The 27,595-nt window shown below is 42.8% G+C and overlaps 1 protein-coding gene across 2 annotated transcripts; it reads right to left on the bottom strand.

Moving 5' to 3' along the window:
* Positions 1–2,187: 2,187 nt before the first annotated feature.
* KDM4A (lysine demethylase 4A) lies at positions 2,188–26,171 on the bottom strand. Of its 2 annotated transcripts, none has more exons than XM_062497850.1 (22): positions 26,052–26,171; positions 25,622–25,774; positions 25,253–25,428; positions 23,968–24,082; positions 23,008–23,201; positions 21,545–21,594; positions 20,972–21,075; positions 19,790–19,927; positions 18,656–18,903; positions 17,680–17,870; positions 16,425–16,771; positions 14,611–14,731; positions 13,846–14,024; positions 11,412–11,616; positions 11,042–11,118; positions 10,277–10,332; positions 9,438–9,546; positions 8,337–8,525; positions 7,473–7,643; positions 6,894–7,013; positions 6,207–6,299; positions 2,188–5,195 (listed from the first exon to the last, which is right to left on the bottom strand). In XM_062497850.1, exons 2-22 carry the CDS (start codon positions 25,757–25,759, stop codon positions 5,055–5,057), a joined length of 3,162 nt encoding a protein of 1,053 aa, XP_062353834.1. In that variant the 5' UTR covers positions 25,760–25,774; positions 26,052–26,171; the 3' UTR covers positions 2,188–5,054. The 2 variants fall into 2 exon arrangements, with proteins under 2 accessions (XP_062353834.1, XP_062353836.1); XM_062497852.1 differs by having other exon boundaries at positions 26,080–26,126.
* Between the last annotated feature and the right edge of the window lie 1,424 nt (positions 26,172–27,595).

Below are 27,595 nucleotides of genomic sequence, written 5' to 3'. Positions count from 1 at the left end.
GCCTGTGAGGAGGCAGCTCTTCCTTCAGCCAGCAGTGTGGATAATGGTGAGAACATCCCAGTTCCTGGGGTGTTGGGCAGTATGGGGGGCCCACACTGCCAGGCAGTAACTCAAGGGAGGTAGAAGAGCCCAGGCAGCAGGCCTATTTCATTTCTCTCCTGCATCGTGTACTGAAGATGTTCACAGCCCACTCGAACCATTCATAACAGTGAGAACATTTCCTAAAGGCAGAATTCCAGGCCAAAGACACCTCTTCTCAGGCTCTCCTAACTCACTCAGTTTTGTTTCAAAATTAACATGTATACTAAACCATTTACATCTTTTCCCAATACCCTCCCACACACTTCCCTCATTTGCTAGGTGCTGTCAGAACTGTTTTGATGCTGGTGTTGTCACATTACTCATGCTGCAGCAAGGAGGCCGTGGCAGTGCTTCTGTGTGGATCTGCCACAGCTTCACCAAAAGATAGCAATCAGGTGAATGTTTCCAATTCCTCTGGAGACCATTCTGGGGAGGTCAAAGGAAACTGCAGATCCACACCCTCAGCTATGCTCATTACTGGAACCAAGCAACAAACACCACCTAAGCGTTGTTCTCTTCATTCATCCAAGGGAGAAAGCTAAAGCTGTTCAACAGCTCTAACAGCAACATGGAAAAATGAAGACTGGTTATGGGCAAAGAGGAAAAAGGCTTATTTTGACTTTTAGCAGTACAACAACATTGTTGTTCATGTTCAGCTGAAAATACTATACACTGCTCTGAATGCCCACACTGAAAGGTTTTGTGCAGTATCTACAAATTTGTCAGGGAGAAGGAGCCATTGTCATTTTCCCCAAACTACAAAATCTGGCTCCAGGAATACCTGGCAAATTAGATTTCAAAGATGAGAGCTGAAATAACACTACAATAAGCAAATTTGTCAAGGTCACTTGGTGTACCAGTAACAAAAATCCCTGAGCTAAAGTAGAAGAATCTCCTTTCCCTGGCTGCCAATTCAGCACTGTGAAATTCAAGAGCCAACACCAAAGTAGAGAGCTGTCTGAGACTGTGCCCAGGTCAGAGTTTCTGATAACTCCTCTTCTGGCACTCTCAGCTACAGAGGGAACCTAAGGCAACTCAGTTCTTGCTGCACATGTCACAGCTTTGTGTTTCAATGAGATGATTCTGTGTTTCCAACCCTGTTCTAGTTAAACAGCCAAGCCGGACTGAGTCCTTATATAACAGAACTCTACTTAGGTCTCTGAAAGACACCTGAGAACTCACTAGATAAGCATTAAGGAGATGAACTTTAGGAAAGACTAATGCTAATAGAAAAATTAGAATCATGATGAGAATTTCCAATTTCCAATGTTTAGTTCTTAAAATTAGTTTACAGATAGTATTTTTTGAAATTAGATTTATTTCTTGAGGAAACTGAAACAACATACAAGCTACCAGTCTTGATTTCACCCCATGTTTCATTAAAAAACAAGCACAACTTCAGACATGTCAGACAACAGATCAGTTTAAGAATGGAAGAACACAGATGCATTGGAAGCCTTAAGACAAGTGACTACACTCCTCAAACAGTGCAGAATCAATTCAACCCAGCTTAAAACACCAGAAAGAGAAAGAAGTAGCAAGGAGAATGGATCCTACTACTGACAGTACTGCCTCTGGTCATCTGAGAAGTCTGCTGATAGAAAAGATGTCTCTTAGAAGTTCAGCCAGATGCAGAAACATTACTGCAATCAGGTGTTTTACAAAGAATATAGTAACCTTTTAAAATCCTATGAGAAGTTATCACTGACTTGTGAAGCTCATCCTGAATTAAGGGCAAGCCACAATTTGTTTATATGAAAATTGTTCCTTGTGGGTCCAACCTGAACTAGTCACAGATGGAAGCTTCACGAAAAGAGGTCTACTGCCTGCAGCACCACACGCAATGGACCAAACAAAGGGCCACCAGAGCCAACACTGAGCATGATTTTGTACTGAACATATTCAAGAAACACCTGACTACCTGATAATCTGGCAGCCCCTCACCCTCACTGGAATGATGCTGTAAAAGGGATAAACACACTTCCAAAACAAACAAACAAAAAAACAACAACAACAAAAAAAACCAAAAAACCACACACTGGAGAAAATTTTCAGACATTTTAAAAGTCTTGGTAATGGAAAGCCTACTACTTTTGAGACAGCTGATCTGTACAGAGCTTTTATTGCTATCTGTTATATTTCAAGCCATAAACCAAACTGCTTTTTCAAAGTCAGATAATGAAGACCCCTCACACATCAGGTCACTGATTTTAAGTTCAGAGAGAGAAGCCAAAATGAAGTTTAGTCTCTGCAGCAGGTAACAGTGTGCTCACATTTGAGTGATGTAGCACAAGAACTGACAGGAAAATTGGGAAGGCCCTTTGTCACAGAGTGCAGGATGGAAGCAGTTTCCAACACAGTGCAGTCACTGTGCAACTGTCAACAAGAGTGTATCTGGAACCCGCAGAAAACATACCAGAAACAGATAACAAAGCTCCTGTTCCAGAACAAGTACTATGCATAGGAGCTCTTGAAAGTCACTGAATACTGTCAGAGGTGAGTGGCAAAACTTGCTGCAGGTGAACAACGGAATATCCTGTGTTGCAAAGGACACACAAGAATCAATAAAATCCAACTCTTGGCCCTGTATAGAGCAGCTCCAAGAACCAATCCCAGGAAGAACACCACACCAAACAAATCCAGCTGTTTCCTACTAGGTCATAATTTCATATGAACCTGGTGAGCCAAGTGTTTGCAGCACAGGTAGCATGGCATGTGGCACCTAAAAGGTGCATTTAAGTTCTACAGCAGTTTGGGAACAAAGCCTGAACACAGGCACCTTTTCTCTGGAGTGGCAGATTGAGACAAGGAGTATGTTCTTCAGTAGCACACAGGTACTGTTCATCCTATGAGAAGTTAATGCCAAGTTAACTCTGAGAGAACAGAGGCAAGTTTGTTAAGGCCTGGCAGCTCTTCTCCACATTTGCTCACAGCACACCACTTCAGAGACTTACACACAAGCTCAGATGTCAAAGTGCAATTTTGTTCGTATTGCCTGGACCAGACTAAATGCAGCTACCAGACTCAGGTCTTAACAGATCCTGGTTTTATCAAGCCAACTATACCATTCATCAGAAAACCATTTAATACTCTGAGACTAGGAGTTCTGGACATGGTAAGAGGGAAAAATAAAACAAAAAACAAACCAAACAAATTAAACCAGAAAAGAAAGCCATTATCTCCTTTCGGAGTCTGTGTAAGCCTTCCAATACTGATGAACAAGGTATTCCACCAGAAAAATAGGACAGGTTACCTCTATGCAAAACAGTGATTGTGCAAATCTTTGCTACTTATCCTCCTGACCCTATAAAAACGTAGGGCTAAAGATCTTCTGTATAAAAGTTGCAGTTTATTTCTTTTCTGATCAAGAGTTGTATCACTACTCAATACTACATTTTATTGCTAATCACAAATTGATGCACCGGGGTTTCAGACGGGTTTGGTTTATAGCGTTCCTATGTAACAAAAGGAAAAAAGTTACAAATCCAGACTTTGCAGACACATTGCCATGTCCCTATAGAAGCAGGGATGCATTAGGTCTGTTTCATTAGAAAATTCTCCTCTTGAACAGTTTCTGGAGAACACTATCATGATTTTCTCCAGTAGGAAAATTCACCCCATTATTCCATGCAGAAAGAAGGTGGCCAATCTGCTCCACAGCCAAAAATTCCTTTCCTACAGAACGGGAAAGGAGCATGTATTTACACTGCTCCTACTGTGGTGTGTTAATGCTTATATTATTGGGAGCAAGTTGGCACATCTTCCAAGTACACATCTATTACCCAGCTCAACTCAGCTTTGTATGGCTGGGGTAGCAAATTCCCTCCACCACAACTGAGATGTGTCCTAATACCCTATAAAAATGCTACGGTAACCTTTGCCAGACAGCAACTTGGCAGCACTCCTGCTTCAGAAGAGCACTGCATAGCCTTTCAATAATAACACACAGCTCAGTGCATACTTCATCTGTCAGACCCACTATTAGCTGCTGTAAGCAAAAGCCTGCGGACCCACGATAGACAGTGCTGCCCCAGAGCAGTACTGTTTCAGATATCGCTGCCCTGTCATCCCCAACACTGTGATGCTTGGATTTCAAGAAGGGAGAGTTAGGACTGTCCCTTCATTCATATTGCCTTAGAGAAACTCAAAAGAAACTCTTTGGGAGCTGAGTATCTATTGGGAGCTGAACACCTATTCTTGTTAGAAGGCTGCACTTCACAAGGCTCCAGAGAGATTTCACTGGTTCTGAGGCACATACTATTAACAATTAAACTCATGATTAAGTAAGTCAAAAGCACTATCAGAACAAAATATTAAATGGAAGGTTAAATAATTTGTCCTACAGGATTCAGTTTCACATTTCACCTGTTCACACAAGCACCTCCTGTCTGTTCAGATTTGAACAACCTACAGCTCAACCTCAGAAAGGAGGTGCTGTGAAACAAGAGACAAGCTGCTTGCAACAAAAAAAAAAAAGGATATAAATATAAAAGAGGTTCCATTTCCAGCACCAGTAATACTGCCTGCTCAAGCCCAGGTGTGGTCACCAGGCAAACTCCTAAATTCAGGAACATTATTCAATTTAAACAATAAATCATACTATTCTGCAGCTGCCAGGATTCCTGGCAACAACTCCCCAAAGAGTTTGCCACCTGTCAAAATTGTCTCTAAAGAAAAAGCAAGACTGCTCAACAAGATGAAAGCAACATCCCCAAGCTGGCTTATTTGGTAAGGACCCAACTTCAGACCAGCAGTGTGCAGGCATCAGCTTCCGCAAATGGGATCTCTTTCACTATCCAACAGCTGCCTTACAGCTACTGCAGAGCATCAGCTTTTTAGCTTCCTTAAAATATAAAAGAACAAAACCCCAGAAGAAACCCTGGATTCAAAGCATCCACATATGGCCTGTTGTACTGGAACGTTTAAATCCTTGGGGGGAGGAGGGCATCTTCTTCATCTGCCACAGGCAGTGTTTACTCCATGATGGCCCGGTACAAAGCAGGTTCAATATAATCTTCACGATAGCGTGAATTGATCACTCTTTGTCTCTTCCTCTCTTGACTGACCTCCTTCTCTTCGAAGATCTCTGTGAAGCGCATATCTGAAGCTATTGACTAAGAGAAAGAGGTGGAATTAGTAACTTGAGCACAGAAGAAATCCCTGTCTCCACATCCTCCTATTGCATATAAGAAAGAACCAAGCCAAGACACATAGGAACATTCAGCCTTTTTCAAACACAAAAAAAATATTTAAGAAACTGTATTTACAAGTTTGGGGATACATTTAAGTGAACTCTAATTAGAGATCTAAAGAATCTCAAGTTTCAAATGTAACTGAGCACTTAATTTAAATTCACAATCACTTTCTCAAAGTAATAAACAGAGTCAGCTGTTCCAATTTTCAAACAGTCTAGTACAATTTCTGCTTTACAGAGCAGGCATGTTTAAACACCTGGTCACAGAATTCAGCTGTAATACATTCTTTTTTAAGCCTCTAACATCCTGTGTGCTTGCCAACAGATCTGCATCAGGGTGTGCATGTTTTTGCTATGTACAAAACACCCCAGTGTGCTGTTTGTAGCTACAACTTTTGTACTGGAAAGCATCAAGCAACAAAACAGGCTGTGGGATCCCCACCCTCATTGATAACCAAGGCTTAATTGGAGACACCCCTGAACAACCCTTTCTGAAAATTAGCCTTGTTTGGAACAGGTGTCTGGAGACCAAGAGAGGTACTTTCCCACCTGAATTATTTTACAGTCTCAGAAAACAACCAGCTCTTTTGTTGCAACGCTACTAAGAGCTTCTCAGAACAAGGGGTAAGCAAAGGAACTTGGCCAATCTTTGCAATGAAAGTAGACAACAGAACTTATGAATACAAGTATGAAAAGGCATTAGCATGCTCTCCCAATCTGTGACTCTCTGATACAAACTCTCACCCCTGCAGAAGGAGAAATTCTCTCCAGCGCGAGACAGAACTTTGTTTTTTGTAGCCTGATCAACTACTGAGCTTTGCATTGATTAAGGAGAGCACCAGATTGTATTTTGCTGCTGCATGCTCAGGTTGCTCTTCAAGCACAAATTAAAACAAACTTCTTTAGTAGAATTGGCACCCAGTTTACCTACCAGCCTTGACTTCACTCTCTTAGGAAGCTCCTCTTCAAGAGTATATACATCATCCCTTTTCACCATCAGCTGCGAACCATCTTCAAATTCCACCTCAAAGAGAACCAGAAGGTGTTTTGTCTGAAGTCTCACAAGTTAGAACCCTGCCACAGCTACCCAGAAGCTGCCTTCTCCCCACAGAGCTCTCTCATGAAATAATCTTCTACCACTTGGGATTTATAAGATACATATGCAGCTATGCACACTGCAACAGACTTGAATCAAAATCTCAATAATCTCATGACAATAATAGCTCAGCAAGTTTAGGGATATTCTTTTAACACCTGACAAGACAGTCTGGCTTCACTTTAATACAGCCTGAATATTCATCCCTTTGGCATCATGAAAGGGCATGGTGCACTCCCACTAGAGAAAAGCAAAATAATTTATTTTAAGTAGCTAAAACTACAGAAACAGAGTTTGATGAAGAATTGCAGACCAGCAGTTTTCAGAAGTGAACACTTTTAAGCAGGCAGCCAGATGTTGATACAGCTGCAAGCAATCACTTTCAGCAACTTGTTGCCAACATCTGTCCTTGCTAACACAGTGAGAGTATACCTTACCCTGGAGTATTTGACTCCCCTACAACAACCCTGTTAACATGATTGCTCGTTCTGAGTGATGAATTTTTGGACAGCAATTTTGTACCTGGTACATCTGGATAGCGTGTGATGCAACAAACTTGGCTCCATAAACTTGTCCGTCTGTCCATCTCACCTGCACGACTTCTCCTTCAGCAGGGGGACCTAACTGGAGACAATCTCGACTCTAGAATGAAGAGGGAAGATAAGAGAGACAAGGAAGGTAAGCAGCTTCCCTATGTGAAGATTCAGCAAACCACCAAGGGGTCACACTGCACACCAGCCCAACAATTCTCCATTTTAGGGATGGAGAACTAGGCTGAGCAAGATGACATCCATTTATGTCATCTGCATTTAAATCCCAGCAGCGGTAACTTCCAAGTATTTGATGTGGGGATGGCATGCAAGTATAAGCAAGTTTTCCTTCAGACCTACCACTGCTAAGCAGCCAGAGATTAGCTGCACTCCCTGTTAAACCTGTCCTACGTGGACTCTTGGGTAACATCTCTAAGGCCATCCTGCAGCACAGCTCAGCCACTACAGGACCCAGGGAACAATTATAAGATCCCCTGATGTGTCTGCTGTACAGCAGCAAAAACTGACTTGTATCATGGGTCCTATATCACAACCCCACTGCACAACATACCACAATGTCCTCTGGGTACAGGTTATCACTGAAGGAGCCATCATCAAAGTTGACCTCGTAGAAAGTCTCCTTTGCAAGGCTGACCACTTCACATTGGTAGAAGCGACCATTCTTGTGCTTGCTGATGACTATCTGTCCAGGGGACAGATCCTGGAGTGCAGCCTTAGCTCGCTGAGAAGAGAAAAATCACTTCTTATACAATGACTCAATTACAACTATGTTGAAGACCATGGCTCCCGTGCTGGCAGACAACAAAGCAAAACATTTTAGTTCAGGTGAGTTACTCTACTTAAGCCATCATCAGCAACATTTTTAGAGTAGTTCTGCCTCCAGAATTTTAAATGCCTAAAGTCTAATCTGTTATGTGCTACTGTCCTTAACTTACTTAGTAAATTAGGTTTTCATTCTTCAGAGCAACGGAAGGCCTTTACAGAAAACATTCTCTAATAGATTGTTGTGGTTTTGGTTAAAAAGGCTGCATGGAAACTTAAGAAACTAATCAATCACTTAAATGTGAAATTTTGTGACCACTCATGCAGACTGCTACAGTAGCAGCACTAACTCCTGTATATTAAGTATCACAGCATAAATCTCAGTAGCGTTCCTCATTACAACTGCTACAGCAGGGATGCCATGCTTTCAGTCCTTCTGGTCTGCAAACCCAAGTGCAATAAAGGACCTGACTAATATCAGAGTAGCAGCAAGGCTGAGGTCAGAATCCAAGACCAACACTGTTAGATTACATTACATACTGTGTGACAGCCAAGCCTTCAATGAAGTTTCAGAATAATCACACAATCTAAAAACTTTTCAGTGCCTCCAAGACACTGCAGTTCAAATCTTGGGAGTAACACACCTACACACCTCTGCCTGAGATGGAGTCTTATGCCTGAAGCAGGTAATGAAGACAACAAATGGCCAGTCATCAGGTTGCATCATGACTCCTGCTGCTTGGGCACAGCTGACATGAAAGGATGTGGGACACCGACCATGTGAGCACTGTACACAGCAACCTGCAATTCTCTTTCTCCTTTTCTTGCAGAAGATGCATTTCTGTGGACAGGAAACTAGAGGTTACTGGTTGGTAGGACACTGTACCCCAAACCAAGGACTAGCTAACAGCTTATGTAAGAGCTGTGACATTTAGCCTCTTTGAAAACACTGCTGCTTTCTGACTAAACAGAAGCAGGCAGCTACCAGTTTTTGTTTATGACAAGACAATAATTCATAAAAGTAAACCAATGTGTAGAAGAAAATAGTAAATTAAATATCTACTAGCTCAACATGCAACTCAAGGATGCCAGCAACAGATCTTAAATTAGACCAGCTTGCAATGCTCCAACTCAATAAGGCCTTTCAGCACTTGATTAAAGTGCTACATAAATACAAGTAACAAGATTAGAATAGTGAGAAATGACCACAGAGGTAACAGTTAAAATTCTGTCACTGCTACCAGTGACTCAATTGGGCCTGCTGGGCAGTTGTAGGAAAAGAATGTTATCTGCAATGCATATGCAAAGCAGAGTAATTTTCCCCTCAACACTGAACTGTTAAAGCAGTTAAGTAAAGCTGCTTTCCAGCTGAAGACCTTCACCCATTATAGGAATACCTCACATACCCAGAAGCATCTCAGTGCTTGAAAGCAGACAACTAAGCAAGCTAAATACCAGGGAGGAGAAAAACAAGCACAACAAATTATCACCATTACACCACTGTAAAAATGTTATCTGCCACTTACTGAAAAAAGTGCCCCTTTTGCTGGCTCTTCATGTAAATAAACACGTACCATAACAAGGAAAGATTAAAAAGAATGGCAATAGGGGCAACTGCCATCTCTCATACAGAGTTGAGCAGATTATCCAGTTCAGGCTGAACCAAGATGACATGGCTTTGATGGGATAAGCAAAACGTCTCAGATTCTGAATGGACTAGAGTTACCACCGATGCAGCACAGGTGATCCTTACCAGTCTGAAACGTTGCAGGGGGATTTTGCCAACATCTATAGGACTCCGCTCTGCAATGTTCACAAATTTTGCCTCCAGTACAGCCACAGCACACATCACGTGAACCCACCTGTCAGGACAGAAGAGAGGAAAAAGAAATTAATATGCTTTAGGCCAACAGAGGATGCTTTGGAGTTTAAATAAATAAGATTCTGTTCAAGTTTGCCATATAAACCACAATAAATAACCTCTGAGAATGATCAGTGTAATCTTCCTAGTGCTACTAACAAGCTACATGTAGTGCAAACCCAAGATTTCTTTATACTTGAAGTCTACTACTAACAGGCTTAAAAGGAAAGCAGTTCTGTGACTCCTGCATGATAAAAGGCTGCCTGGCCAAGTTTCAGTTCTTTCATGGTGCTACAAGTCTGCTCCACTCCTATTTTGCATCAAATAACTTTAAATGACCCACCACACCCAAAGCACACAGGACAGGCAGGTGTACTGTAGAGGTACCTTGAATTGCAATATTGTGCTACTTAAAACCATGGTTGCCCTTTGTCATTACTGTAACCACAAGTAAGACAGAAAATCAAAATAATTTTTATGTGGTAGGTTATACCTCTGCATATTACAGCTCTGCACTATCAAATGCAAAGCAATTAACAGCTGCTATCAACAAAATGAGAACCAGGCATTACCTAAAGAGGCAAAAACTGCTGCATGAGAGCACAGTGAACACACAGACTGTAAAGGGTGTTGTTGGTCACTCTGTTACACCAAATGCAGTTTACCAGCTTACCCTCAGATACTTAGGAACTGAGCCTCTCCTTAAAATCAAATAAATCTGGAACACTCACTTGTCATCATTGGCCCTCTGCAGGGCTCCTCCTCGTAATGAACACAAACAGCAGTCCTGGAGTAAAGAAGAAAGCATTAGCTAGTGCACCACACTTGCTGCAGAACTTCCACCTCAAAATGCACATCCAGAGGAAGAAAACTATTTTGCTGTCAGAAGAGAGCTAACTACCTTGTACAGATCAGCTCCTCAGCTCCCAACAGTTGCTGCCCTTAGGGAAACAAATATGGACTCCCAAGTCTGTTGAAAGCAAGCAGAACCTACCACTGAAGGATCAACTTGTTTATTATGGGTTCCTTTCACACATGCAATACCCTATATCCTTTGGGATGTGCAAAAGGATCTAGAACAAACATGAGGAAATAATCAAAAGGCTGTCCACTGACCTAGAGTCTATATAGCTGTTTGAGGGAATCTCATTCTTCTTGCTTTCTTCACATGTGCACACCTGCCTAGTTATTAACACAAGTTATTTTATGGCTTAGAAATAGTAGCTACCATAAATTCAGACAGACAATGGAGCTCTTCCCACATTCAGGCAGAACATCTTCCCTCTGACTCAAATGAGCTCAGCAGCTTTGCATCAAGTTAAGAGGATATCATTACAGTTTAAAAGTACTAAAACACAAGAGACTGGCTCCTAAACATTCTCTAAATTGTGTTCTTTCACAGGATAATTTAAAAAACCAACACCCACAACACTACGTGAATTAACTTTGTAGCCAAGTTCCCAGATGTACCAGACTCCATCTGTGAAAAACCTTACCTCTTCTAATGCATTTTCTGTACACCGGGAGCACATCCAGTCTTCAGTGGCCTTGTCAGGGGATACACCGTAACAACCTAGAACAGACACATCTCATTTTAGACTTTATTTCAACTCAAACCCACTTCCCTTGGGCCCAGAAGTAAAGCAAGAATTAAAATCAACGAGCCCCAGGATGATGCTGTGTATCTGAAGTCACCCATTCAGCCAACTGCCTACCCCACAGGCCAGCACACAAGTGTATATACCCCTCTGGTAAGGGCTGAACTTGGCCTATTTGTACATTAGATCAACTGGCAGAGGCCTGCTATGATGTACAGGCTCAGTATGGAGAACACCAGAGCTTAGGGTAACATCTGGATGCACTCACTTGCATGAACACAGACATGGCAGTTCTTGCAGGTGATGAGTACACTGGTTCCATCTTCCTCCAGGTAGGGAGTTGAAAGATTGAGATCAGTGCTGCAGCCAGTTGCAGTAAAGCACATTTCAGGAATCAGGGGTTTAGTTCGGACCTTCCCATCTGCAGCAGCTGGAGTTACTCCAGAGTTTTGACTATTACCTTCACATTCTGCCTGTGAGGGATGGATAGGGAATTTAAATTTTACAAGTAAAATGGTCTCACATAATCTTTACTCACATGTTATTTCATACATATATCCAATTTCAAGACAAAAATGAAGATACTGAAAGATCAGAGTCAGTAGGTTAGGTTAAAATATAGTTGTTTATAACTATTTATTACTAATTATAGTCATATTTATAAAATCCTCAGCTGCTGACTTCTTCTGGCTTCAGAATGAAATGACTTTCCACTCAAATACTGAACTGAAAGTCTGAATTACATCCCACTAATGAGCAACAAGATACACATCTAACTGCATCTCTTCTAACAGAAGAGGTGGAATCACCAAGCCCACCTCATGCTCTACAGGCAACACCTCTTCTGCATATTCCCCCTGTAATACAGAGGATCACAACACTGCTATCCATCAGTGTACACTTAGCTTACCTCAGTATGGAAGGATTACCAACACACAATCCCTGTTATTTTTTCACAGTGTAGCTCTGAACAAGTCTAATGGGCTTTAAAACTAATTTGTTCCTGGAGAATAAACAGACTAAAAATGCAATTTCCTACATAAAGCTCAGGAGACTTTCAGGCTAATATTTTGTGATTTATTCTTCTAAACCAATGTCAAATGAAACAGTTAAGACATACAATGTTTACAGACATGTGTTTCCATTCAAGCTACTCCTCTGAACAGCTATACAAATTAATCTTTCTCTGTGAAAAAAATGTTTAAACCATATTTTGTACCTTGTACACTACCACAAAAGTAGTTTGCCTAATCTTTTAAAATTACTGTTAGCAGAAATTGCAGTAGCAGAATGAATCTGCACTGTCCCTCCTACAGTACCTAAAAAGCTATGGAAAAAAAGTCCAGGTAATGCTCACAGTTGGAAGGAAATGGAGATGTTTTCAAGAAGTCTTGTTTAGTGTCATTCTGCAAAACTTACTGATTCTAACTTACATTGAATGTCAAGCAAAAGACAAAACGACTGAGGAAAACCTGTAACAAAACTTAAGAAAATATCCCCCCCCCCAAGCAGCAGATACACTTCTTCCCAAAGGAAAAGTTGCATTTATCTGGCATTTTGTGCCAATTTTTTCATTCGAACGGGTAACTGAAGTGAGTTTCCAGACTTGCTACAGACTTTCTGAAGTTGGAACAAAGACTAACCACAGCTCAAATCTTGGAAGAGTTTCTGCTCCACTGCCTGGTGTGGACAAACATTTGAAAACCTGCAGCTAAGAATATTCTGCTCAACAGCAACTTACAAAGAAGATCTTCAGAGAATTTCAATTGTCCTCAAATAGTTAATTTTATACCTTTCAGCACTAGTGAAATCCTCAGGTACCACACAGCTCCTAAGCAGAATTTCTATTCCCAACAACTTACTCTCAGATAGAAATAGCAAGATTGAACAGAAACTACGGTCTGTGGTTTTCATTAAAATTAGGAACTATATGAAATATAAATCTTCAACAAAAATTTGAGGCCTTTATTTCCAAAACTGTGGTGAACATGTTTCCAGTGTCACCACAACTATGCAGTCACCAAAAATTAATCAAATATCCTATCAGTGTATGGGAAGGGTCAAACTATCTCGAAGTTGCAGGTCAAACATGCAGACAACTACTCAAGCTATCTTAAAACTATTTATTTTAGGTACATCAAAATATTTGGTGAGGCACTCCTGCCTGCACATTTATTCAACATGACAAAGGACTTCTGAACCCCATCCCATGCTACTGTCATGTATACACTGCAAGACAAGACATCTTTCCATCTACACCATCTACAAATACAACTCTGAATTCTTTTAAGTAAAAGTTATTCTTCCTTTCCAGCTCCTCAAAGACCATGTACTATGAGAGGACCTAAAGTGTTTTCTTAAAAACATTTTAGAAGTGAATGAGGCAGTCTGGAAAGGAGAAATGAGATTTTATAGTCAGCTCCAGACATTTAAGCTCCATTCTGTGGTTTGAGCAAAAGCCACAAATTACAAAAGCTTCTGCTGAAGAGCTGAGCAAGCCCTTGGAAACCCACAGGGGCCCATTACAGGTGTGGGGATGGTCACCCACTTGTGCTCTCCTGGTACAACTCCTGGGGAAGACTGCAACACTGATACAGCTTTGGTTAACTGGCAATATGCAAACCCACATATTTAAAACTATGTACCACAGCAGCACCTACTCTGTTACCTCTGTGATAGCATGAGCAGTCTTGGTTTCCTACCTGATATGCCTGGAAGAGCATACAAACAGCACAGTACGGGGGCTGCTGGGCCATGGTGCGATTGTATTCTTTTTCAGCCTCAAAGTTCGGCGGCCGATTCTGCCACAGCTGGCTCAGTGGCTTGGCCCATGCTTCTGTCTCCTCAGCCTCTTCTTCAGGAGTTAGCTGCTCTGATGCCTCTGCAATAAGAGTGCATTCACTCAGTGATTATGTGGCCTTTCATAAATGTTCTTCTTGTAAATGAAACTAAATAAGGCAAGAAGCTATGAACGGAGATGAAAGAATGCCAGAAAGCAAACTGACAGAAGGGTGATGGAAGCCAGTTAACTCAGTCTCCTTTCTGAGAGGCTTCTACTAATCAAGCAACAGTGCAGACAACAAAATAGGCTTATTGTGAGGAAGAACCAGCTCCAAATTACATGTACATCAAAACTAAAGCCATCACGCAAAGAATCTGGCATTAGGGTTTTTTAAAAAAGTCATTAATATTTACATCAATGATTGGAATATTCTAAAGCAGATGCAGTTAGGCAACAGTCTCTGGTACTGGTTTAATTTTGCTTTCCAAAGGAAAGTACAGGAAAGAAAGATGACCATTTGAGAGAAATGTTTAATGATACAATGGGATATACACCTTGTCTAGGAGGCAGAGCTGTCACTTACTGACTCCTGTTTATTGCCAGTTACTTACCAGAATATCCCACGCTGCCCACAGAAGCTGAGACCCTCTATCCAATTGCCCAAAGAGCCTAAGGCTTTACTTACCATCATCACTGATGCAGTCTTTCACCAGGAGTGGGTGATGACGTGGGAGTTTGCTCAATGGCTGGCGACGACCCTTGGACTTCTTACTCTCCTTCATGGAGCTCACATACTCCTTTCCCACCTGGACCAGGAGAAGCAATTCAGCTGTTAGTTTGCATGTGCCCTTTTGACACCATTTTGAAAGGAATTTACTCTGAACTTAGAGGAACTTCATCAATATGCACACATGCTTCCACCGTTTTATTTCCAACAAAGTAACTTCAGCTCTAAGCTCTTTCTCAGAGTGCTCAGAGCATGTTTGTTATGAAAAACTAGACAGAGCTGTACTAGCTCTGTTGAGTGAGTAGAATGTACACTTTTCACAGGTCCCAGTGTAGCTTTTCATGCAAGTTTGTTTCTTTAAAGAATCATGTAAAAGACTGAAACAAAGAAAGGCAAGTTGAATGGTTCAACTTGAAAGAGCCATGATAAGTCTCATGAATTTTTGAGAAGCCTCAGTTTGTGTGTCACTTATATTCCAAATTTAAAAGAATTCATAAACTAGAAAAAAAATACAGAGCTCATAGACATCTTGAACAAAAAGGGTTATTTTAAAGGAAGGACACTTTCATCCTTTCTGCTTATTACTGCCTTGATGACTGACTGGAAGAAGGAGATTGCAACAACAGCTATTTCCTCTTCCCTTATCCTCATAGAAAAACAAGGGACATACTGACAAAATTACTACTAATCTGACAAGCAGATTAGTAAAGTAATGATTTCAACAGTCCAGGAAGTCTCCCTCTAGGTAAGAGCCTACCCTTTTCTTAAAACCTGTTATTCTTTTAAAAGCAGAAGTACATCTTGGATTAAATGCATCCTATGTATGCTTGAATATTTTCTTTTCATAAAATAGAGCATAATAATCACTACTTCTGTTCCCTTACAGAGTCGGATACAAGACTTCTAAGAAATATTGAAATTAGCATTCCTAGTTACCACCTAATGGAAAATTTGTTTCAAAGTACACCACCCTGGGGAAAACAATCCACACCCATTCAAAATTTCACCTTTTCCCTGTACAGAGCATGCACTGGAGACATCAGTACCTACAACAGAATGTCTTTCATTTAAATAGCCACCACAGTTCTCTCAGTTTCAGCTTAACCATCAAGATTGGACTATCTGATGTTCCTTTGGTATAATTCTTGACTTCTTACGAAGTCATTACTGGCCTCCCTTTCTCTAAATGCAAATTTAAAGAGGAAAACAAAATACTGGAAAGACAGTACCAGGTAAGATTCTAACTCTTCGCTTAGGCTGCTTAATAAAACATTCATTGGCAGCTTTTCAACACCCAGATTTACATTCTCCCAACCAGTATTTTTGTTGCATCCTTTCCCCTCTTTTAAAGGGGCAAAGAGATGTATCCATGTACACAATTTTATATTAAAAGCCCCTCATCACATGAATGTGCTTGCAATAAAGGCTGGAACAAACCAGATTCATTTTAGGTACAAAGAGGTGTCTCTTGGTACCAAACGACCTCAATCACCCTGTAACACTACCATGTCAAAAACATTAAGCTATCCTTTCCATTACAGCACTTAAATAGTTTAGAGAAATTCTCAAGACAAGTGATCTCCCTGGTTACTTGAAGGGCTTGAAGTATATAAGGCTTTCATCTGAATTCTTGTGTGTTTAGCAAAACCCAGAGATGCAACCTGCTATGCAAACACTGGGATGAAACTGTCATCTACACAGATAGTTCTGTCACTGCAAATTTCTGACCATGGAATTACAGCCCTCCAGCTTTCAGTTCTTTTGCCACATACCTCTGTCAGTTCTTGCTCACTGACACTGGAGGTGGCACTGGCTTTCTTCCCTGAAGTCTGCTCGTTGTCGGACCCGCTGGCATCCCCCTTAGCGTAGCTGTGGACTGTGAACAGCCCAGCTGGCCCAGGAAGAGTTCGTTTTGCCAACAGATCAGACGATTCAGAGTCTGAAGAATAGGCAGGTGAGCTGGACTGAACACTGGATGTAGCACTCTGCTTTGAAGCTGGCAACATTGAAGTGGAATTTGAAGCATGTGAAATGGAGAGATCCAGTACAGCTGCTTCTTGTTCTTCCTCCTCCGGCTTCACTGTTTTCAATTCTTCAAATATGTCTGAGTCCACACGATCTGGAAGAAGGGATATACTCACTTTTCTGAAGTCTGGGCAGAAAGAGAACACTTGTACAACTATTTGCACAAAGCCAAACAGAAAAGCAAACTGCTACACAGAAAAAAGCAGAAGTACATCATATAAAGAGTAGGTGATTAATTCAAATGCCGATATAGATGGCTTAATCAGAATAAAAATAACTGCTCATTGCCTCTCCCATCACAAAAACTAGGGTATATCAAACAAAATCAGCAGACAGTGAGTTCAAAATAGAAATGATCCTTTATACAGATGTGTATGTAGTTAAAACAGCCCACCTCCTGGCCAAATGCTGTTGTGGGTAAGAGGTTACAAATCTTCATGGAAGACTTAACAGAAAAAAACAAAAGCAAAAACCCCACAAGCCAATACAAGATTATTAAATACAAGCTGCAAAGGGCTGAAAAACAAAATACAAGAGAGGGCATTACAGGTTTTCCCTATTCTTTTGTGGCCTCACACACCCCTTGCTCCTCCCCTAATAGCAAAGATAACTCATCCATTACAAGCCACATGAATTCTGTCCAGCCTACTTACTAAAAAATTACAAGTAAACACACCTATAAAAGCATACCAGACCCACAGTAACAGGAAGTGTGCATACGTTTTACTAAGCAATTCCTATAAATAGGTCACACGGCTCAAGAGAGATACAACAGAGCTAAGACTACTGAGACATCCCATATATTTCTGTAAGCAAGCAGGCAAAATAAAGAGTAAAAATCAAAAACTAGAAGATGGTAATATTTCAAGTCTTAGAACAGTACATTTCTGAGGTGCTAGCAACGGCTCTGACAAGCCAGCATCTGCTTTTCTGGACACAAAAGTATCCTACCAACTAGCATCATACTTCAGAGTGCCCCAGACAGGCCTGGCACACAGTTACCTGGAAGTTTGAGCCTTTGTTCACCTTGCTGCACATATTCACTCGTGGACCTCTCACGAGGCTCTGTCAGGTCTGCTTGATACTGTGTGGAGCTCAGCTCCTCCTTAGGGAAGGCCTCACTCTCACTCACCTCCTGAGGCACTTCCAGGCAGACCCTGTGCCTTTTGGTTCCTATGCGGTGCTTGGGGATGCTGCAGAAGACAAATCCCTATGTTAGGTTAGCAAACATGTAAATGTGCTACATTTCTGTGTGAATGCATAAAATACAGTCTGGTTTGGATCAGTGTTTTATGAGACAGCCTCTGGAAAATCAAATAGTTTCCAAATTATTTTGAAGTGTTTTCTTTGCCTTTAGAGAGAAAAAATCAGCAATCCCTAGAGATGACTTCTCAGCATGTTAATCTTGTATTAAGGCAGCTATGCTCTAGCCAGGCATTCTTTACCTTGAACAAAAAAAAAACCTTCCAAGCAAAACCCCAAACAAATCAAACCAACAACAAAAAAAAAATCCACCACCAAAGACAGTTTTAGGAACAGTAGCTGGCACTGACTGAAAATTATTTAACTGCAAAATGTGATTACCCTGTTGACTTTCAGCAACCAGGAACTGCACACCAATGCCACAGCCTGCAGCATTGAATTGTACCAGAATTTGCTAGCAAGCACTGTCCCATGACCTCAACACAACCCCTTTTTCTTCTGGCCTGTCAGTGCAGGGTACACACTGCCAATCCAGGCTTAGGAGGGCTCTCCCAAGATTAAGAACTACCTTCCGAGCTGCTGTGTTTACTGCTTACAATAGACCATCTATTAATGTGGACTTAAGCAGTAAAAAATATTAAGAGTAAACCCTGCTCCCAGGAAAAGATATTACTGCTAACTCTCACTGTTCTATCACAATGGCGAACATTTAATTGCAACTGGGCTCAAACTCCAAGAATCCAATAGAAAAGCAGAGGACTATATAAAGCAGTACCTTTTTGTCTCATCCCCATCCACCTCCTCTTTATACACTTCTGTTTCCATCTCCTCAGCACACTGTTTCCCATTCTTGACTTTTTGCATGAGATCCCCTTTAAGGAACTCTGCTGCTTCTGGGGTTGGAAGAGCATGGTCAATGACAGTCACATCCTTCCCAGCTTTCCAAAGCTTGTAACGATCTGGCTGGTACTTCCTCACGAACACATCCATGGAGATCTTCACCATGTCCTTCCGACATGAGCACTTAAGTCACAGAAAATACTAAAGTAAGGCAAAATACTCAACAATTCTACTCTGCATTTCTCTAGCATTTTGCTCTCAAGAGTTTAAGGAACAAAATCTCACACTAACATGTAACTGAGCCTCAGAACTCAAAAGACTCCCAGGAAATCAAAAGGGTATATATTAGGTTACTAAAAATGGTAGAAAAGCCAGCAAAAAAACATGAAACAGAAAAACAGATGTTATTGCAACAACTAGGGAAAAAACCCATCAGTCTTTTTACAAAGCTACTGGTAGAAGCTGAGTGTTTTAAAATCAGCTTGTACGGAAACAGGCCAGAAAACCAGAGATTATAATGAAGAAATCAGAGCCACAGAAACACTGGGCCTACCCAGAGCAGTGGAGGTTCCCCTCACCCAGGCATGATTACAGCTACTGCTTCAAAGCATTCACTTCAGTGTAGCATCTGAAAACCTAACCCTTGTTTGTAAGGCACCTCTATAGGGATGTAACACTATTCAGTTTAAAGGTTCAGTTAATACACTTATTTTGGTATGTCATTTAAGTTACTAAAGTCATATTCCAGGCTAAACAATCAATAAATAATGGTCAAAATACTGGAGTAAAATACTGATAAGCACTGCCCACCAATCATATTCTTTCATCTCTGGAAAGACAATCAGTTCCATGCTTTTCTTTGAAGCCTCATTTGAGCTGCACAAACTTACAAGAAAGTTGAAGTTACAAAACATGTTGCATGCTATCCATGGTTGACATAAAGCATGAACCAGGGCTTTGCCTGGATGCTGCTATTTTATGAGAAAGCAAACATCACATCTTACAAAGGCTTGAAACTACTCTCTTAAAACTACCACTGGGGGCTAAATGATGGCAGCAGACCACTCACCAGCACCGACTGCTTCCCGTACTCAATCCACCGAAGAGTAGCAAAGTTGGTAGATTCAGCACAGTTAAAGCCGTGGTTAAAGCCAGCATGATAGCTGTAAGGAAAGGTTATCATGAACTCTCCAGCCTCCTGTGTCACCTGGAAGACAATTGAGACATCGCAGTGTTATTCAGAGTTTACAAAGGTACTTGGCGAATATGATAAAAAGGAGTTCCTTTTTAACCCCTCTCTGCAACACACCCAAAAACCCAGATCACAGATGGTGGCTGGAGCTCCCTGCTGCAATGGACAGACTTGCTATTGACCTTCACTGCTTTGCTACTTATGTTAAATATCTGTTTACTCAAAAGCCATGCTAAACAGTTTTTTTACTACAACACAACTGGTTATTTTAGCAAAGAAATCATTATACATACAAAATACTCTGTCAACAGCTATATAAAGTTCATAAAGATACTGTATCAGCTACAGGTTTGGCTGAACAGTATCTAAGGTCGAGTAAATTTCTAGCCACACAGAACTTGAAAGTTTATTGCTGCTTTCTTTTGCTGTTCACACTAGATTAGAACTCTAAGTCAGCCTTCCACTGCTTGCTCTTCAACATTTCCCCACTATAAAGGCTTATGACAAAACCCTTCAGCTGCCCAGGCAGATGGTACAGTATCTCTGAATAAAAAGTCAAAGACCAGATCTTTAATATCTCTGTGTGGGAGGGGGAATGGCAGGTCATTACCTGAGAAAAAAGTAAACAAGCCTATACAGCCTATGTAATTAAAAAATTAGAAGGGGACAACTCTTATTTTCTATTGAGGAAGCAGACTGAAAGAAACAAAATCAGCAGGGGCAAATTTGAAACAAACAAAAAAAAAAGTATCACCTCACTGAATACACATCATAACAGTGAAGGGAATATAACACAGGAGATAATACTTTGGTTTTAGTTAAAAAAATATCACAGGAAACCAAGCTTTTATTTTAGGAGCCACTGACAGATTTTTCAGTCTCAAACTCTTTCAGGCCCCAACAGCCAGATAAATGGAAGTACAATAGGAACGACTTCCTTATACTCTGCCTGTTTCTATTTTCCTCTCCAAGCATCTGCTACTGGCTACTGTCAGAAACAAGACAAGGCTGCAGGAACCTCTTGATCAAGCTGGTATAACTATGATTACATTTCTACACCTTATCAAATGGAATTCCGTATTTCTTCAGAATTGATGGAGAGATAAGAGTCATCTTGTGACGGAGAAATGCTTCACAGCTTTGGGCACTTCCTGGGAAAAAACCTGTTTCAAATAAAGACAAGGAGAGATGTTACCACTGTGCTCAAACTACATGTATTTTCCTGCAGTTTTATGAAAAATTACTGTCTAGACACTTTTTCCCTACAAGTGTGAACCACCTTATTTGAAGTGTGCTAGTCTGCACATGAAGAAGAATGACAAATCCCTATGATTTATCTTTTAACAGCTGCCAGTTTGAAAGAACATAAGAAACACCTCAAACAGAAGGATCCTCTCTTGCCCGTAACCTTCCAGTTTTAATAATCAATAGCTAGGGATTTTCTCATTAAAATTTAGACAGACCACAAGTTCATGATTTGTAATGCAACAAGCAAACATTCAGAAGTAATGAAATCTATATTCTAAAAGGCAAGTTAGTAGTTCAGTCATCAGTTCTGTGCTTTCTAAAGAAGCTGAAACCCATTCTTTATCCCATCTTTAGAAAAAGGCAGGACGTGAACTGCATGATTACCTTTTGCAAGTCTCTCCAGCCGCTTTCCATGCTCTGGAGGGATGGAGTACCTGCAGTTGTAAGAACAGGTCTGTTAAGGTCAAGTGACAACAACAAAATCTCAAAGTTTGACTGGAAATCATAATCAGTCATTGAGATGTGAATTACTTAAAAAAATTTCTATCTCTACACTTGTCTTTTTCCAAGTTTGATATAAAGTTAGGAATCTTCATTGAGGACTTTATCTTTCTATCCCAAGAAAAATCAACACCCGAAAAGGTGACCATTTCTTTCAACAACTTTTGCTCAAGCAATCAAAGAAGTAAAAGTCTGATGTACATAATTAGCAGATCTGTGCAGCAAAACAGATCTGCAATGAGAAAGGGAAGAGTACTTCCTGAACTGTCTCAGTTCACAGCTGTGTAATCTCAGTACACTCAGTTCAAGGAGGAACACAAGGCAAGAGAGAAAATGGAATTGCCTCTTTCAGCTGTTCAGAAATAGGACTAAGTCAGATACCACATCCTTAACACATTCACAACTCCTGGAGTGCTTTTTAGGGCTATGTCTCTCCCTGTACACACCTTTTTATGGGTGGTACGACTATGACAAAAAAAAAAAATCAACCCACATAGTTTGCTTTCACTCTGGAATACAGTGCTATATTCTGAATGGATTCCTTGCTAAATTAATCAAAGATACCAGCAAAGCTCACTTCTTCCAAGTACTACTGTAGAAGAAGCAATGGCCAAAGAGCTCAACAGACTCATCTATTCTGTTTCATGTTTCCCTGCTACTGCCACTGCATGGGGTTGTTCATGGGTCACATTGTGCTAGCTATTATTTTTTTCTCCAAAGTTGTAATAAAAGGCAGCCAAAAATACTAGTTTCCAACAAAAGTGCCATGGAAACAATTGTTGAAGTTGCTTGAGAAATTAATTTGTGAACAGAAGGACATGATTCACTCTTAAAATGCACCCCATGCTACAGAGAAATTCAGGAGCCCCCCCTAAAAAGAATCAAGAAAACTCAGACACTGGACAAACCACTCAGCGACATCCACTAGCCTGATGTTAGATCTATGACAAACAGCTACACTTCAAGGTCTGTTAAAAACTGCCTATTCCCCCAGTGTCTGTGTGACCATACCTCTGTATGATTATTTTAGAGCCTCAGGAAATGGTAAGCAAGTATGCCAAGTTTTGGCCCTGCCACAGCAGAGAGCATCCATGCTGTAGTGTAATTCAGAACTCTCTACATCAGGACAGCAACTAGACCCTTCTAGAAGGTAACTAAACAAATTCTACTGAGGACATGCACTGCTCTGCAGGTCCTTGCAGCTTTCTAGTGTTCTTGTCATCAGATAGAACTGCAGTGCAAGAGAGCTGGCAACTATTTTAGTAAACTCTTAGCTTTATGATTTTGACTCCAGTATTTTATGATACTGCTGTTCTACATCTAGAAGATTCCTTAGAGAATCCTACCATGACTTGGGTTCCCCAAAATGCAAGTAATTAATACTGTAGAGATCCATGTCCTCAGTGTGCCAAGCAAAGGAAGTTTTCCACATGCCAAAATATAGGTAAGGAGTATTCACTCCTTCAATGGTAATGCCACTTTCATTCTCCACAATATCCAGGATTGTGTTCAATCTGCCAATATTCCACGCATCTACATGCTGAAAAACACAAGCCTCATGTCAAACAAGGATTGCAAAGTACAAAATCACACAACCGAGATGACAGTTTGCAAATACTTAGTAGACACTTGTGAAACAGCACATCACAGGATGACACAGAGCTAGCTCACCTAAACCCAAAGTTCTGCATGGTAGCTTACATAGTGATTGCTTACTGCCCTTTAAGGAGGGAAAAAAATTACCAGTCAACATAACGATTACAAAGGAGAAATAATCACGAAGCTACAGACTTTACAGAGCAGAGAACAATAGCTGATGTTGACTGAGTTTGAGCTGACATCTGAACTCTCTTGAACAAAACCACTTTTCATTCCAAACATCTTTTAAAAGAATAAACCATGGTAATTTAGGGGACAAGCAAGCAGAATGCAAATTGTCTTTTGACAGTTATCATCCTACCACCTAACGGCTACAGAGCTGACCTGCAAAAAAACATCCACCAGTGGATACCAAAGCAGCATGAATCCACTGAGCAACACTTCCAACCCTCACACGCCTTTCAGGACAAAGCAATGCTTGGGCAACAGTGATTTCTGCTTTCCTAAACTGAACTGCACTACACTGAAGTGCTAAGCAGAGGTCCCTTAGAACGCTACCTCTGTCAGCTACCTACTCCAGAAGCTGGAACTATGCTAAGACTATCATTAACTCTTTCCAAAAGGTAAGAGTCAAATACCGCATTAGTATTTATGGAATGCAATATACCAGGGTTACTATTACCTGAAAACCAGAACAGTGGCCTTACCTTGTCGTAGAGCGTGCCATTAACATCAGCCCCGTAGATGGGGGCATTGAACGTAAGGTTCTTCCAGTATTTTCGTTCAAGGTCTTCAAAGTCTGTGTACCGGGGTGTGCAGTACCTGAAAAAAAAAAAAAAACAAAAAGAAGAAAGATACTAAAGACTTTGCAGTTTGATATTTGACAAGTCTAAACCAATGTTTTCCTCAACTCCAAGAATGGAAAGCTCCATAAAAATACCTAATGTGAGCTAGCCAGATGAGCAGTGAAAGCAGTCATGGCTCTTTCTGTGACACTTGGGAACGGAAGTATAACAAAGAAAATTACTTTCCTCATTTCTCAGTTTACTTTCACTTTCTTTTCTCAGTTTGCTTTGTGCACTTTTCTGAGGTCAGAACAATTTCACCTTCTATACGTAGCTACTTAGAAGCAACAACGCAGACAAAACAGAAATGATATAAAGAACATAAAAAAAAAAAAAAACCCAAAGTTTTCTGCCACTGTGAAACTAGCAAACTTTCACAGATTCACCATGGCCAAACATGCTCTGTTTACCAGAAAAATACCTACTCTTGACGCCCGTTCCCTGCTAACTATATACTGGACTGTAGGTAGCACTGGGAGAACAAATTTAGTCTTAACACCTATTTAATGTGTGTCTATATACAGAGATTTCAGACAACTACATATAAAACAGTAACTTCCATCAAATTAATCTATTAAACAGAACTCTAAAATACCTGGTCTGTACTGTTTTTGAATGATAAAACAAGATTTGATTGACTGATTGTAGCTGGGAATTCCAATGCTTTTTCTAGCTACTGCAAAGGCTATTTTGCTTTAACTCCTTTACAAATGATCTTTTCTTCATCTCCTTTTTTATGTCACGAACATTCCTTTCTCTACTACTTAATAAGTATTTCAATAGTCTAGCTACTGGGGACAGACAGAAGTCCATAGTACAAACAAAAAATTCTGCTGCCATTACGCATCATCTTGCTGCACAGGTGACAAAGGTGCCCAGGCACACAGCCTGCTGTACAGGCAACCTCATCTGCCCAGGGCACGACGTTCACACCGCCGACCCCAGACTGTGGGAGCACATGGCCACCGTGGGAAGCTGGGGATGATCCATCCCTAAAAGCGTTCAAAGCCTGCTTGGATGGAACCCATAGTAAACTGTTCTTCAGGAAAGAGTCCCTGCCCCTGACAGGGTGGGAAACCAGATGATTTTTAATACCCCTTCCAACCCAAACCATTCCGTAACTCTACGTGCCCGGAACCGGCCGTACTTGTCACTGTTGGCGATCCTACGGAACTCGCGGACCGTCATGGCCTTCTTCTGGATGTTGTACTGCGTGAAGAGCCCGGACTGTCCCGTCACCACCTGCTGGATGGGCGCGGGGATGACGAGCTCGTCGATGTCATCGTAGCATTGCCGCGGCTTCCACTCCTTGGGCGGCACGATCTGCGGGGACACACGGGCCGGGAGCGGGAGCCGCGGCCGGGGACAGCGTCAAACTCGGGGAACTCGGGCCCAGCCCCGGCCGGGGCGCGCCCGCCCCACCGGCGCCGCGGCGTAAACAAAGGGCGGAGGCGGCCGGTGCGCGGCCCGGGGCCGGCGGCGCGGCCTCCGCCCGGGGGGAGAGGGAGTGTCGCACCTTGGCCAGCCCGGCGCGGTGGGCGCCCTGCGACTCCACGTAGGCGATGTAGCGGCTGAAGTCGCGGAACTCCTCCATGGTGGGGCGGAAGGTCATGATGCGCTGCCCGGGGTTGAGGCTCTCCAGCTCCGAGGCCATGATGCCGGGCCGGCCCTGCGCGGAGGAGGCGGGGGTGTCCTTGCGGGGGGCGGGACACCGCGCCCGCCCCGCCCCTCCCGCCCGCTGGCCAATCGCCGCAGGGTCCGCATCGACCCTGCCTTCTCATTGGCGGAAGACGCGTGCCCGTCAGGACCCCACGGCTCGCTCTCCCTCTCACGGCAGAGAACGCCACCGACTCACCCCCCCCGCTCCCGCCTGGCTCGGCCCAGCCCGGCTCCACGGAACCCGAGTCCCCGCCCGCCGTGCTCACGTCGGCGGCGCGTCCCGCTACCTCCGCCGCCTCCGCCCGATCCGCGTACCAACGCCCGACCGACGTATCCCTCCGCAGCACGCGCCCAAAGAGTCCTGCGGACCGCCGACGCCACCGCGGCCGTTCCGCTCCGCCCGAGCTCCGCCCGCCCGCCCCTCCTCTTCCCTCGGCCGCCGTAGCCAATCGCCGCCCGCTGCCCGCTTCGCAGCCAATAGGAATTAGACGGCGGATCGGGCGGGCCAGCGAATCAGGAGGCCGGGCGCGGGGCGGTTGCTAGGCAGGCGGGCGGGACGGAGCGGCAGTTGCTAGGGGGCGTTCGAGCGGGGGCCGCGCCGGGGCTCCCTCAGCCCGCGCAGTCACCGACATCCCACCGGGATCCTTGCCACATCCCACCGGGATCCTTGCCGTATCCCTCCCGTATCCCCCCCGCACCCCGCCTCCGGGCCCCGGGGAGTGTCTTCGGGTGAAACTGATCCCGGTCCAGCGGGCGCTCCGTGCGAGGTGTACGCTTGCCCCGGGTACGTGGGTGCTGCAGTGAGCCGGTGAGTTTCGGGCGCGGAGCGGTGACACGCAACAGGCATCTGCCAGCCGAGCACACGAACCCCGCTAATTATACTCCTACAGTTTCCGTGTGTAAACAAAACCGGAGTAGAATTTGATACTTCGCAAACGTTTGGCAGCGAACGCAGACTGAGGCTGGACCGGCACCAGGCCCGGCCCACGCCAGGGCGCTTGGCCAGCACAGTCCGGTCGCCTGGAAAAGTGGGAAAGTGCCGCCTTAGCCAGCGGATGCTGCCAATAAATTCGCCACCGTTTGTGTCAAGGACTGGGACCTGACAGTAGAGCTTTAGCAGCAAATGCCTTTGAGTGTGTACAAGGCTGAGAGCTTAACAGACCCATTCTAGGGACGCTGACCTCTCCTGGGCTGGCACTGGCTGCGATTTTCAGACTCTGCTGTGCTAAATGCATTTTAAATCTCTTAAGTGCCAATGAAAAACCTTGAAAGTAAGCACGATCCACGTGAAAAAGGTCATAGCCATCCTCAGAGACCACACTTGGTCCCTCATGCCTAAATAAAACCTTAATTTCACTGTGTTTCTCCCAATACTTGTTTCCCTTGCTGTCATGCTACAGGCATGCAGCAGCCCTGAAAGGCCTGACAAAACACCGCTCCAACACGTTTTCTTTCCCTGGTCTGCTGCCTTTCTGACCTGCTCAGATTTTGAATTGCCAGGTATATGCACACCAAGCCCTCAAAGTGGATTAAAGCAGCAGTAGGCACAACACACAGCCTCCTATAAAAAATCAGACAACTGTCAGATGACAGTTTAAGACAAATTGTATTTCTGGCCTTTCTGGTGGCTTGGCAGCTGCACTTGCCATCCTTTAGTCAAGAAACACCATCTTTCTATTACCATAGAATCACAGAATGGTTTGAGTTGGAAGAGACCTTGAAGATTGTCTTGTTCTGCCCCTCTGCATTGGACAGAGACACCTTCCACTAGACCAGGTTGCTCAAAGTCCCATCCAACCTGGTCTGGAACATTTCCAGGGATGAGGCAATC

The sequence above is a fragment of the Cinclus cinclus genome, chromosome 8 (assembly GCF_963662255.1).
Source record: "Cinclus cinclus chromosome 8, bCinCin1.1, whole genome shotgun sequence".
NCBI classification, from domain to species: domain Eukaryota; kingdom Metazoa; phylum Chordata; class Aves; order Passeriformes; family Cinclidae; genus Cinclus; species Cinclus cinclus.
This window is presented reverse-complemented; position numbering and strand designations above follow the sequence as displayed.

Coding starts and splice junctions, on each gene's coding strand:
- KDM4A (XM_062497850.1), bottom strand. CDS start 25,759: ATGGCCTCGGAGCTGGAGAGCCTCAACCCCGGGCAGCGCATCATGACC. Junction 14,025..14,610: donor AGACTGCATCAGTGATGATG/GTAAGTAAAGCC, acceptor CTCTTATTGCAG/AGGCATCAGAGCAGCTAACT. Junction 8,526..9,437: donor CCCTGCAACGTTTCAGACTG/GTAAGGATCACC, acceptor TCCTGTCCACAG/AAATGCATCTTCTGCAAGAA.